Raw genomic sequence first — 13,723 nt, 5'->3', positions numbered from 1 at the left:
CACGGCAGAGAAGTGGAATGACAGCTAGGTTATGATGATGAATGCATGTGGATTAGGTTGGAATTGCCAAGGTTATGCACGGCAAAGGGCTTTGTTTGTGTGAATGATGGCAGATTGTGTGGGTGATATGTGAATGTGACTTTGTGACATAGAATAGGAAATAGGTACTTCCCTTGCACGGCAAGGAAGTGATGTGTGATGTGTGCCACGGCAATGGTTGGAATGTGGTGCAATGATGAATGATTTAAAGAATGGGAAAGCATGTGGCTGCAAGCTAGGGTGAATGATGATGAATGCATGTGGATTTAAAAAGGAATATGGAAGTGAATAAATCAGAATAGGGCTGCAAGGTTAAAGGGCTAGGGTGTAAGTACATAGAATGGGCCTAAAATAGGGTGGTTTGCATGGCAAGGGAAAGGGAGAAGGGATAAGCCACGGCAAGGTTATGTAATTGGGCTAGGGCCATTGTTTTGTGTCCTAAAGTGCCTCAATTTCGTCCAACACCTTGGCTCCAAACATAAGCTATCCATCCTTAGCCAAAAGTGCTCCAAAAGGCTCCAAAATGCACTTCTTTGCTCCTTAAGCCCTTAGAACCTGAAAACACACAAAAGAAGCATAAAGGACTAAAATAACTAAAGAAACATAACGTAAATGCATGAGAACAAGCCATTTAAGTCGCATGAATATGCTCCTATCATTTTTGGGTAAGTAGGCTGCATCCTGGTGGAGGTAAAAATCTTTTCAGTTGTCATCGAAAAAAGCTGCAGATTGGGAGGTTTTTAAGCAGTTATTCCAGAAAAGATTTGTACTCCCAAAGTATTTAGATCGTAAGAGGCAAGAATTCTCGCAATTAAAGCAAGGGAAAATGTCAACTAATGAGTATTATAGAAAGTTTACTGATTTGGCTCAGTATTGTCCGGAGATTGCTGAAAATCTTACTGAAATGCTTCGACGATTTAAATGGGGTACTAGAAAGAAGTGGCGTTCTATGGCGACCACGACTCCCTACTCTACATATCAGGAGTTTTATGAGATTCTACTACGGGTTGAGGATTTTGAAAATATGCCCAGTGACAGTGAAGAAGAGGAAGAAAAAGATAATAGTCAAAAGAAAAATAATAATAAAGATAAAGGCCAACCATCTCAGAGACCTCGTAAGATGTAGAGTTTTAAGAGAAGTGGTACTAGTTCTAGTTCTTCTAGTGGGGGTTTGAGTTCCACTACGTAGCGGAGAGGCGGCCAGTTTTTAGGAGGTTCTTGATTCTAGAGACAGAGAGATTATAGCAGTTTCGGTGGCCCACTGTGTCGCAGATGCAATAATCAACATTTTGGGGAATGTAGGCGAGGTAGTAGTGGATGTTTCACATGTGGCCAGATGGGACATCGGTCTATTCAGTGCCCTCAGAATCAGCAGAAGCCTTAGCCACCTGCTCCTATTCAGTAAGTCTCGGGGTCTAGTACTTATACGCAGACGGGTTATGGTGGAGAATATCATTATCAGAGGGATATAGCTTCATATTCTGGAGGACCGTATCAGTACCGACACGATCCGTATCATCAAAGCGGTTACGCTTAGTATGCAAGAGGTTACACGCCATATCCGCCATATTTAGGTGGTGGATCACGGTGGCATTTTGGAGGACAGTCCTAGAATGTGGAGGTTGCTTCTAGCAGTGCAGAATCATCGAGGCAGCTTAACCAGCCTGGTCAGGGATGAAGTACACAGGGACGAGGGAACCAAGCTAACAAGAATCGTGGATGACGGCAATAGCCTCAGGGACGTGTTCATCATATCACCTTGCAGGATACTTAAAACAACCCCGATTTGATTATGGGTACGTTAAATATCCTTGGCCATTTTGCTAGAGTATTAATTGATTCTGGTGCCACACACTCTGCTATTTCTCATACATTTGTTCAGACGACGCAACCCTACCCTACACCTCTCGGTTATGAGTTAGAGTTTTCGATGCCTAGAGGTGAGACATGTTATGTTAGCTGGGTATATCAAGGATTTCTTGCTTTAATGGAGGACGTCATCATGACAGCTAATCTTGTTCCATTAGATATCATTGATTTTGATGTTATTCTAGGCATGGATTGGTTACATTACAATCGTGCCAAGATAGATTGTTATGAGAAGACAATAACTTACGTAGTGGACTAAGGCAAGGCATTATCTCTTCCATGAGGGCTAAAAGGTTATTGAGGAAAGGTTGTCAGGGTTATTTGGCTTACATGGTATTGAATGAGGATACGCCTACCCGTGTGAAGGATGTACAGGTAGTTAGGCATTCCCTGATGTTTTTCCGGATGATTTACCTGGATTACCACCAGATAGAGAAGTGGAATTCACTATTGATTTACTCCCAGGTACATATCCTATTTCCTTAACTTCTTATCGAATGGCTCCTGCAGAGTTGAGGGAATTGAAAACCCAGTTGCAAGAATTGGTTGATAAGGGTTTCATTCAGCCTAATACTTCACCATGGGGAGCTCCAGTTTTATTTGTATGAAAGAAAGATAAGACTTTGAGGTTATGTATAAACTATCGACAGCTGAATCGGGTAATGATTAATAAACCGTTATCCGTTGCAGCGTATAGATGATCTATTTGACCAGCTTCGAGGTGCTTGCGTGCTCTCCAAGATTGATTTGAGATCTGGGTATTATCAATTAAAGATCAGAAGTGAAGATGTACCTAAGACGGCTTTTAGGACTTGATATGGTCATTACGAATTCCTCATGATGCCATTCGGGTTAACGAATGCACCCATAGCTTTTATGGACCTAATGAATTAGGTATTCAAGCCATACCTTGGCAGGTTCGTTATTGTCTTTATTGATGATATTTTGGTGTATTCTAAGTCTAAGGCAGAGCATACTTGATATCTCACTTTGGTTTTGAAGAAATTGAGGGAGCACTAATTATACGCTAAGTTTAGCAAATGTCAGTTTTGGTTAGATCAAGTGGCATTCTTGGGGTATGTAATATTAGCCCAGGGTATTCAGGTGGACCCACAGAAAATAGCTGCAGCTGAAAATTGGGAGCAGCCACCAACCGTCACTGAGGTACAAAGTTTTCTAGGCTTAGCAGGTTATTATCGACAGTTTGTTCAAGATTTTTCAACCATAGCTTTACCACTGACGAGGTTGACTAGAAAAGAGGTTAGATTCGAGTGGGACGGTGATTGTGAGCAGAGTTTCCAGCAGCTAAAGTATTGTCTCACTCATACACCTATTTTGGCACTTCCAGACAACAATGGTAATTTTGAGATTTATAGTGATGCTTCCTTAAATGGCTTAGGTTGCGTATTAATGCAGTATGGCAGGGTAATTGCATATGCTTCACGACAATTGAAGCCACATGAGATGAATTACCCTACCCATGATCTCGAGCTAGCAGCCATCATTTTCGCCATGAAGATTTGGAAACATTATTTATATGGAGAAAAGTGCAAGATTTTCACAGATCATAAAAGCCTTCAGTACTTATTCACCCAGAAAGATCTTAACCTTCGATAGTGGAGATGGATAGAATTACTCAATGATTATCAATACACGATTGAGTATCATCCGGGCCGTGCAAATGTGGTGGTAGATGCCCTTAGCAGGAAATCTCAAGGCCGTATTAATGCTTTATGTGCTTGCCATAACCCTCTTCTTACAGAATTGAGATCTATTGGAGTTGATTTGGGAGTGATAGATTGGGAAGAAGCTTTACTGGCTAGTTTCTAGGTCAGACCGATTTTAATTGATCAGGTGCTAGAAGCTCAAGTGGAAGATGAGGAATCCTAGGAATTAGCCGAGGCAGTATCACGAGGAAAGAACAAAGATTTCAGAATTCGGAAATCAGATGGCATGCTTATGCAGGGAAGTCGAATGTACGTACCGAATATTGCAGAATTAAAGAAAGATATTCTTGATGAAGCGCATATATTGGTCTATGCGATGCATCCGGGGAGTACCAAGATGTATCACACTATTTGACCTTTCTACTATTGGCCTGGCATGAAAAGGGAGATTGCTGAATACGTGAATAGGTGTGCAATTTTTCAGCAAGTCAAAGCTGAGAGGAAGAAGCTTTTTGGACTGATGCAGCCACTTCTTGTTCCTTAGTGGAAATGGGAAAATATTACTATGGATTTCATGTACAAGCTTCCTCATACACGAAATGGTTACCATGGAATTTGGGTGATAGTGGATCGGCTTACTAAGTCAGCACATTTTATACCAGTTCGAGAGAACTATTCTTTAAGCCGATTAGCTGAGTTATTTATATCAGGGATTGTTAAATACCATGAGGCTCCGGTTAGTATTATTTCTGATCGAGATCCTAGGTTCACTTCTAAGTTTTGGGTGGCTTTCTAGGAAGCTCTTGGTACGAGATTGCTCTATAGTACAACATATCATCCACAGACGGACAGGCAATTTGAGAGAACTATCCAAACACTAGAAGATATGCTGTGATCTTCATTACTGCAGTTTGGTGACACTTGACATAAACGTTTAGATTTGATTGAGTTTGCCTACAATAACAATTACCATTCTAGCATCGGTCTGTCACCTTTCGAGGCATTCTATGGTAGATCATCTCGTACTTCTCTTTGTTGGTCAGAAGTTAGTGAGAGGGTGTTAGTGGGGCCCAGAGATTGTTGATGAGACTACCCAAAATATTCAGATAATTAAAGCTAACCTGAAAGTAGCCCAGGATCGACATAAGAGCCTTGCTGATAAACACGCCGCTGATAGAGTGTATGAAGTTGGAGATTGGGTATTTTTGAAGCTATCTCTGTGGAAAGGCGTTGTACGGTTCGGTAAGAAAGGTAAGTTAAGTCCTCGCTACATTGGATCGTGCCAAATCACCGAGCGAGTCGGTGAAATTGCGTACACACTTGAGTTACCTCCAGAATTATCATGGGTGTACAATGTTTTTCATGTTTCTATGCTTCGTCATTATGTCTCCGATCCATCACCCGTGATACCTCCTCAGCTACTAGAAATTAATCTAGACTCGACATATGATGAGGAAACGGTGACGATTTTGGATTGGAAGGATAAGGTTCTGAGGAACAAAACTATGTGCATGGTGAAAATTTTGTAAAGGAACCACTCAGTGGAGGAGGCTACTTGGGAAACAAAGGATCATATACGAGATATGTATCCACGATTGTTTTATGGATATTAATGGTTTATTATGTTAGTGTATGAAATTTCAGGGATGAAATTTTCTTAAGGGGAGTAGGTTGTAACGACCCGTCCCAAATTAAAATATATTTTATCCTCAAGTGCGTGGAAATGACTATTTTTCCCTCATAGGCCTTGTAACGTGGATGTATGTATATAGTCTTCAATTATTTTTTCATTGATGTGATTAAGTTGTAGTCGACGTTACAAAAGCGTGGACGCAAGTTAGGGTCGAGTCGGGTATGTAGAGAAAATGTTATGCTGAAATAAGGGAGATTGGGTTGGTTCTTTTAGTTTGATCCAATTGTATGGATCTTGGGTTTGGTAGCCCAATTAGGGCTTCAGGTTGTTTTAGGTGACCAACCCCGTAAACCACACACATACACACAGTGTAACCTTGTTTTTTTTCTCTTTCTCGAAGATTTCTTCCGTTCGTACGATCTGATTCCTCCAGCCCTCAAACACCATCAATCACCCACGGATCCAATGATTGGAGGTCACCATCATATTCCTTGTGACTCCACCAGTTTAGTGACACCTTTGGGACAAAGAACAGTTCACGGGAACTCGAGAACTTAGAAGCTCCAATAGAGTACTCTGTTTGCCTGACTTGCTTGTCGAGGTTTTACTCATTTTTGAGACTTAGAAAGGTATTAATACAACTCCTTTAGTGTTTTAGACTAATTTTGGTTAAGTTTGAAGGTCAAAATAAGCTCGACTGTGGGTTTCCAGGCTTAGCCGAAGTTTCGAGCAATTTTTCGACAACTTTTCGTTGGTTTTAGGACCTCTAAAAGGTAAGAACATGTTCTACTTGTTTAGGGCTTAAAATCGATATAAAGTTTGTGAAATATGGTTGAAAAACGAGGAAGATATCAAGGTTTAAAGATTTTTCTAGTTTCCGGCGACGCAGTGGCGATCGGCGCCAGAATCCGGCGAACCACTGGAGAAGGAAGGGGAATATTCTGTCAACTTTGGTGGAATTTACTAACGGCATTAGATAAAGTTAACGGTATATGCTACTATTTAACATATTATTCCTTAACGGCTTTAAGGATTCCGGCAGTGTGCCAGGCAGATGCCTGCATGTGGCCGGACCTTGGCCGGCGCGTAAGGGCACGTGGGACGTCAGAAAATCATTCTAAAAATATGGGGATGCTCGTGGTGTTGAGTAGGCTATGATGGTATATTCAAACACCCCAATTGAGCAACGTATGAGAAGTTATTACACGGTTTTGGTTATGTATTTAAAATTAATGTTAAAATAATGGTTTCACATATAGGTGCGACGTTTCCAGAGGATGAGCACAGTCAGGCGAGACTCGGGGGTTACGATCCAGCTACATACCAGTGAATGGGCTTTTGGTTTTCTATATATACGTATATATGCTTTGCGCTTTCCCAGAAATTTGTTTTAAATGGAATCACGATTTTAAATGCCATGTCAATTGCATTATGCTATAGAGGATGCATTAGTATAGATATGCATACTGTTGCTTGATGCTGTGGACGACCAAGTAAGCTTCAGGTGAGTATATATTGATGATAGTGGATGCATTGTTTGTGGTTATACGTAGATGCATTCAGAGCTCATTATCCTGCACCTCGGTGTTAGTGCTCCCGCTCGTAGCCAGGGCACAGTCCTTCACATGATTTTCACCTCCCGCACCACACGCTCACTTTGGATCCAAGTTTGGTGCACAACCCTGTCTTACTGATGCGTGTTTTATACGCGCACAAATTAAACCCTCTTTTTGTCAAATTGTAGTATAGGTGCAAGTAGGGATCGTTCTGGACCGGGGATTATGAGGGATTGCAAATCTCTTGGAAACTGACTCAAAAACGTAAAATAAAGTTTAAAACACTAAACTAGACTCAAAGAATGCAAAATTAAAGTTTAAAACACTAAGACAAACCAAAAACAAAAAAATACTTTAAAACATAAACTAAACAGATTCTAAGCACTAAAGAACAGGAAAGTAAAGGGGGGGTTTGATTTGACGAAATTAGCTAAATTGCACAAATTGTAATTAAAGGCAAAACGTAAATATAAATGTGATGAAAATATGGATGATGGAATAGCCAAGGGGTTCTTCTCCACACATGTTACACTTGCATACAAGATTGATTCTCAGTTGGTCTTTCGATAAATTATGAAACTCAACGCCCCGGGTTAATTAGGTCCGCTTAAATTAACCGTCAAGTTTTCCTTAAGTTAATGAATTGGATGGGTTAGCGCAACGCAATTCACCACATTCTCCAAAAGTCCTTTACGTGAACAGCACAATAAAGACACCATCAAAGATCATTAAGTATTATGAAAACTATAAGTGTTGACGAGGCATTCGTTACTATGGAATACGCATGAAACTTATGCCAAGAATTCATTTAACGCGATTGTTTATAAGCAACCTCCACTACTTGTGAATATAAGTTCATAACGATTAGGTGAAACTCACTTATATTCTAGCGTCATATTCATGCATGAAAATTAAGCGCGCATTCTCAATAAACATACATAAATAAGTTATCAATCAAACGGTTAAACTAATTGAATCCACAACTTATGAAATTCCAACGAAAGTTAATCAATTCATATTGCAAGTATAAACATAGTTTCGAATCACCCCCTAGCTAAAGGGGGATTAGTTCCTCATTACTTTGAAATCAAAGAAACACCTAAACATTCCAACAACTCAAACTTGAATTGTATGAACGTTTAGGCATTCTTCTCTTCCATTCCTCATACGTACAAAACAAAGAGAATTGAATTTAAACTTTGAAATCAAAGAAACACCTAAACATTCCAACAACTCAAACTTGAATTGTATGAACGTTTAGGCCCTCTTATCTTTCTCGTTGTTGTAGCACAAGGTCTAAGGTGAGGTTTGGGGAATTATGGAAATGGACGAGGAATGGTGGAATGGGGACTCACGGCTAGGGAAGGGAGAATGTGTTTGTAATGTGTTGTGTATGAAAATGAGATGTCCATGAATGAATGAATGCAAGGGTATTTATAGGAGTAGTGGAGGGAACATATGGCTATGTCATTTGTAGGTGAAGTAGGTGGATGTTGTAGGTGAAGTAGGTGGATGTTGTAGGTGAGTAGGTGGATGTTGTAGGTGAAGTAGGTGGATGTTGTAGGTGAGTAGGTGGATGTTGTAGGTGAAGTAGGTGGATGTTGTAGGTGAAGTAGGTGGATGTTGTAGGTGATTATGAGTGATAAGTGATAAGTGTATGATATGTTAAGTGATAAGTGAATGATTATGATAAGTGATAAATGAATGTATGATATGATAAGTGGTGAATGATAAGTGGTAGTGTTTAAGTATTTAAAATAGGGAACAAAGCCCTTCCTTGCATGGCAAGGAAGGGAGACACAAGGAAACACACGACAATGTCCTAAGGTTGCTAGGAATGTTGTTTTTGTGTTCTAAAATGCGTAGGAGTTTTCAATGATGCTCAAACATGAGGTCTTTTTAGGATTTAACTTTCCTACTTCAAGTCTTCAATTTCGTCCAAACTTTGGCTCCATGGATAAGCTATCCAATCCATGCCCAAAAATGCTCCAAATAGCCTCAAAATGCACTTTCTTGCTCCCTAAGCCCTTAGAACCTGAAAACACACAAAAGAAGCATAAAGAACTAAAATAACTAAAGAAACATAACGTAAATGTACGAGAACAAGCCATTTAAGTCGCATGAATATGCTCCTATCAAATACCCCCACACTTATCTTTTGCTAGTCCTCGAGCAAAACAAAACAACAAAAGAACACGAAACTAGACAAAACGAACAAAACACAACCTACACCTTCCAACAATCGTCTAATGGATTTCCAATGCACATGACAAGTTAAAAATCATTAGTCCCATAGATTTTTGTCATCTTCACACTTAAGTACATTCTTACTCATAGTCACCACATATTATTTCACAAATAAGCATTTAAAACCTTGTTTTGAATGTAGTAACATGCCTTAGAGAATTTGCTCAAATCCTTACAAGATATGCACTCGTTTTTCACACAGATTTTCTGACTACACACCCTAAACTAGTTATATGTGAGAAGATTGATGTAAACATAAAAACGAACACTCACATATATGTATTTCAAAGGAAGCAATTTCTGGAGTTAATAAGCATGTTTAGATATGATCTCATGAATGGAATGCTACTACTTAGATGCGAGAACCAATGACACCATATGCTCATACCAAGTTCAAACTCCACAATTGAAATACATAACACTTAAGATTGAAGTCACGGGTTATAATGGGGCTTGGGGTGTTTGGATAACAAAGAAGGAGTACGGAAAACAAAGGTTCTTTAAGCAATAGTGAGCAAAGTAATGAATTAGACATTTAGAATTCCCTTTAGAACGCAAAAATCAACTTTGAACACCCAAGGGGGAATCACACAAAACTTAGGGCCATATTCAACTTTTTTGGATCCTTTCTTCAACCATCAACGCTTGTGAGTTCATCCTTACTTATTTTCACTCCTTTTTTTTTTTTTTTTTTTTTTTTTTTTTTTTTTTTTGAATCTCAAAACATATATATAAACTTAAGAACAAACTTTCACTCCCCCACACTCATTTTCTTGCATAATGTAACTCAAAAGGAATTCATTTTCCGTCATGCTTACTATGCTTCAAGAACAAGGGTACAGATGGTCCTAATCTAGGCTAGGTAAGGGGTGATGTGGTTAGCAAAGAAAATAGGCTAAACGAGGCTCAACGGGGTTAAGACTTTACAATATATACGAAATATAGGAAGTAAGGCTATTTGGCTATGATGGCAACTACACAACTTCATCTTGATATATGTTATGCAATTCAATGTCATGCTTTGAATGAAACAGATATAAGTTCTAGCATTTAGTTCTATCATGATACAATTGCATTCTAAGTAGCAACCGAGCAAGGAATAATGAGATCATGCAACAACTTAAGAAAACAAAGAATCACAGAAAATAACTCTCCAAAGAAAGTAATGGCTCGAGTCTCACAGGGTTGTAGCGTTTGTTTGAGTTTCTTCCTTCAAGCATGTTACAAAAACGAATTTTTCTTTTATGATTGCATGTGAAGTCATACATTATAACCATAACCAAGCATATACCAAGAGTAAATCAAACATTCATCCCTGTTTATAACTCTCTTTAACAGTCATGCAATTACAAACCAAATCCTTGTCATTTTGTTGGAAGGTACCCTAAGACACAAACACACAAAAACGACTGAAAACACTCTTTTTAGGCTTTTCAAAACATATTTTTCAAATTTTTATGTGATTTTCGGAGTTATAAAACAAAACACAAAAAAAAAACACTCTAAAACAACTTAAAAACACCTTAAAACAGTAAGGAACAACATTTGAAGTTATGGGTGATAAAATCTCACGAATTTGTATCAACGACATTGGTTACCCCCCCCCCCCCCCCACACTTAAATCAAACATTGTCCTCAATGTTTTAAGCATAGATTCACATAAAACATAAGTAAACACATAAAAAGCATTTAAACATACTAAACATGGCAGAATGTAAATAACAAAGAGAAGAGTTTAGAGACGCAAATCTGGTTGTGGAATGTAAATTCCATCTTCTCCTTGTTGATTGCATTGAGGCTTGATGTTGTTGATTCCACAGGGGTTCCTCCCATCGTTGATTTTCCTTTGTGCTACTCTTGAACTGGGCAGCAAGATGGTTCTTTTGGTTTCCCCCGAAGGTCTGAGCTTCCTCCTGTTATCTGTTTCTTTGTTCAATCTTTGCAGGAGTGGTCCCTTCTCTGGAAGTGTAACAACCGTTGAAGATGACTACTCGAGAGCAACGCTAGGTAAGCAATCAGGAATAGATTCCAGGCAGTTGGCTCCAGATCGGAAGACTGACTCCAAGTGCCGGCTGATTGCTTCTTTTACTTTGCCATGCAAGTAAGAACAAGGACAAAGAAAAAGACAGGGAAAGAGCATGATATGAGATACTTTTGCTTTTGACCTTGATGATATGAGATACCTTTGCTTTGAAGAAGGGGTGAATGAATCAGCACATGCTTCAATCCGCCGTTTCCTCCTAGGTCATATGTACTCCAGGCATCTGGTATCATCTTTGGGGAAGAAGAAAGAATTGAGTATTTTGAAAGGCTTTGCTGGGAGTGCGCCCTCAGAGGTGAGGGAGAGTTGGGCATTTTCTTCAGGTTTGCCCTGCCATAAAAGACGAAGGTCGACATATATAGAGATAATATCAAGTGGTGGTACTTTTTACCCTTGTCGACAAACGTTTTGATCCCGCAAATCCGGCTCTTTGAAATAGTGGCGCCTCTTCGATCTTTGAATACGCCTCTTCGATTTCTGAGCAGGCGCCCTTTCGATTTCTGAACGACGCCCCTTCGATTTCTGAACGACACGTGGTAGTGCAGATGCGGCTCCTTTTGACAAAGCTGCACGCGTCTTCAGAAAAGCAGAGAAAGCGAGCCGAACTTTGCGCTTGTCGGCTAAAGATGTGTAGTTGCGATGATGGCCTCCACGTGTTTTCAGCTTTGTCAGAAATCTTTTGACAAAGTTGAACGCGTTTTCTGAAAAGCCGAGGGAGCGTCGCCTAACTTACGCCGGAAAATCCGGCTCTTTGAATCGGTGGACGCGTCGCCTTGGCATTTTATAGAGCTATCGATCACCGCCAACATACACACTCTGAAGATTTCCCATTCCTGAAACTCGACTCCGGCCCTTTGTGAAATTTTTAACTCCATCCACCCCTTCTCTTTGAACACTTTTGAAAAAAATGGCAAACTCATCGAACCTTAGCTTAGATTTGAGTCTCAGCAGCGATCCGGTTGCGCCCCGTCAAGGTAATGTATGGCGCCCTTCTTTTTTATCTTCTAACGGTCCTCTTTCAGGTGAAGACTCTGTGATGCAGGACGCCACAACAGCTACAATAGTAGCTAAAAACCTCCTCACTCCAAAAGATAGTAGGCTGCTGTCAGGACGGTCCGATGAGTTGGCCGTTCAAGAGTCCCTCGCACTTAGTGTTCAGTGTGCGAGTTCTGTGTCCAACATGGGCCAACGCCTGCTTGCTCGGTCCCGCCAAGTGGAATCGTTGATGGCAGAGGTGGAAAGACTTAAGCAAGAGATCCAGCAGCTTAAGTATGAGAATAGAAGTTTGCATGTGCTTGCAAATAACTATTCGTCGGGGATGAAGAGGAAGCTTGATGAGCTGCAAGAATCTGAGGGTCGAATTCACAGTGACCGTCAAAGGCTTGCGTCTTATCTACAGAGGCACCTTTTTCCTGGGTCATCCAGCGCTTGGCCAAGTATTGAGGCCTGGAATGCTCTAGCTCCGATGCCTCCCGCTCCGATGGCTTCCGCTCCGATGCCTCCCGCTCCGATGGCTCCCGCTTCTATGCCTCCCGCTTCTATGCCTTCCGCTTCTGCGCCTCGTAGTGGGGCTTCACGCAAACAACCTTTGTGAAGCTCCACCTTTCTCCATGTTTAGTATCTTTCTTTCTTTTTCTTTTTTTTTTTTTTTTTTTATTAACATAAATAAAATCAAACGGCATGGAATTGGTCCTTGAATGGAAGGTGATACTTGAAGTGAACCGGCATTGGTTTGAATTCTAGTGTAGGTGCCTGATTCATAAAAAACAGCAAGTTAGTATAAAATGTAAAGGAATTTGAAAAAAACTTACTTGTTTTGTCCGACAAGAACTCAATGACAAACACCACTCCTTTGAAAGTTTCAGGGATATTGGACTTGGCCAGATTGCAAGTGATGGTTATGACTTGTCCAATGTCATCAAATTTAACTTCTTTGGATTTTGTGGTTTCAAGAACGTCCTCTTTGATGAATTCATGACATTCCCTACTTGTCACCTTTGAGAGGGCTTCCAAGATGTCTTTCTCACCTTCTTCTTCCTTGGAAGTCATGAATCTGCAAGGAATAGGGATACTTGTTGGAACGGGATTAAAAATAATGAAATTTGGAACAACCATACCTGTATTAGATGGCATAGGAGCAATAGGTGCCTCCGGTAAAGGTGTTTCCACCCTTTCCGTGGGTTGGGTGTATTCCTCTTCCTTGTGATTTGATTTTGATGGTTGAGGGTCCGTTCCAACCTCCTTGTCACTTCTCAACATGATAGCATTGGTGGTTTCAAATTCTCCCTTCTGATTTGCAATGGTTGAACTAGGGAGTTCGCCTTGGTCGCAAAATTGTCCTTCGAATTCCGCTATCTGCCCAATTTGCTTTTCCAGAGTAGTAAGTAATTGAAAAATCGTATCATTATCATTTGAATTACCTACATTACTTTGGGCAGGTTGTGGTGGCTGCATAGGCGTTGAATAGAACTCCTCATACGGCTGCCAATATCCTTCTTGTTGAGCCTCATTGTCTTGATTTTGTAAGCCCTGCACCAAACAAATTAATTCATCAAGCTTTTGATTATAATCTATTGACGAACTTAAATTTGGTTGGGCATATTGAATATGAGGTTGTGGTGGGTGCATAGGTCTTGAATAGAACTCCTCATATGGCTGCCAATTTTCTTGA

At 40.2% G+C, this 13,723-nt stretch overlaps 1 protein-coding gene across 1 annotated transcript; it reads left to right on the top strand.

The window, feature by feature from the left end:
- Nucleotides 1–865: 865 nt before the first annotated feature.
- Nucleotides 866–4,119, top strand: LOC137735938 (uncharacterized). The gene is made up of 5 exons (XM_068475289.1): nucleotides 866–1,154; nucleotides 2,419–2,510; nucleotides 2,599–2,697; nucleotides 3,004–3,333; nucleotides 4,060–4,119. Exons 1-5 carry the CDS (start codon nucleotides 866–868, stop codon nucleotides 4,117–4,119), a joined length of 870 nt encoding a protein of 289 aa, XP_068331390.1.
- Nucleotides 4,120–13,723: the final 9,604 nt, after the last annotated feature.

This window comes from Pyrus communis, chromosome 6 (assembly GCF_963583255.1).
Source record: "Pyrus communis chromosome 6, drPyrComm1.1, whole genome shotgun sequence".
Classification (NCBI taxonomy): domain Eukaryota; kingdom Viridiplantae; phylum Streptophyta; class Magnoliopsida; order Rosales; family Rosaceae; genus Pyrus; species Pyrus communis.
The sequence above is the reverse complement of the archived record's forward strand: the minus strand, read 5'-3'. Positions and strand labels throughout refer to the sequence as shown.

Bases quoted from the DNA above. Each gene is read 5' to 3' on its own strand.
- LOC137735938 (XM_068475289.1), top strand. From the start codon at position 866: ATGTCAACTAATGAGTATTATAGAAAGTTTACTGATTTGGCTCAGTAT. The intron at 1,155-2,418 runs GTAAGATGTAGA...TGGCTCCTGCAG, and splicing joins CCAACCATCTCAGAGACCTC to AGTTGAGGGAATTGAAAACC. The intron at 2,698-3,003 runs GTACCTAAGACG...ATATTAGCCCAG, and splicing joins TAAAGATCAGAAGTGAAGAT to GGTATTCAGGTGGACCCACA.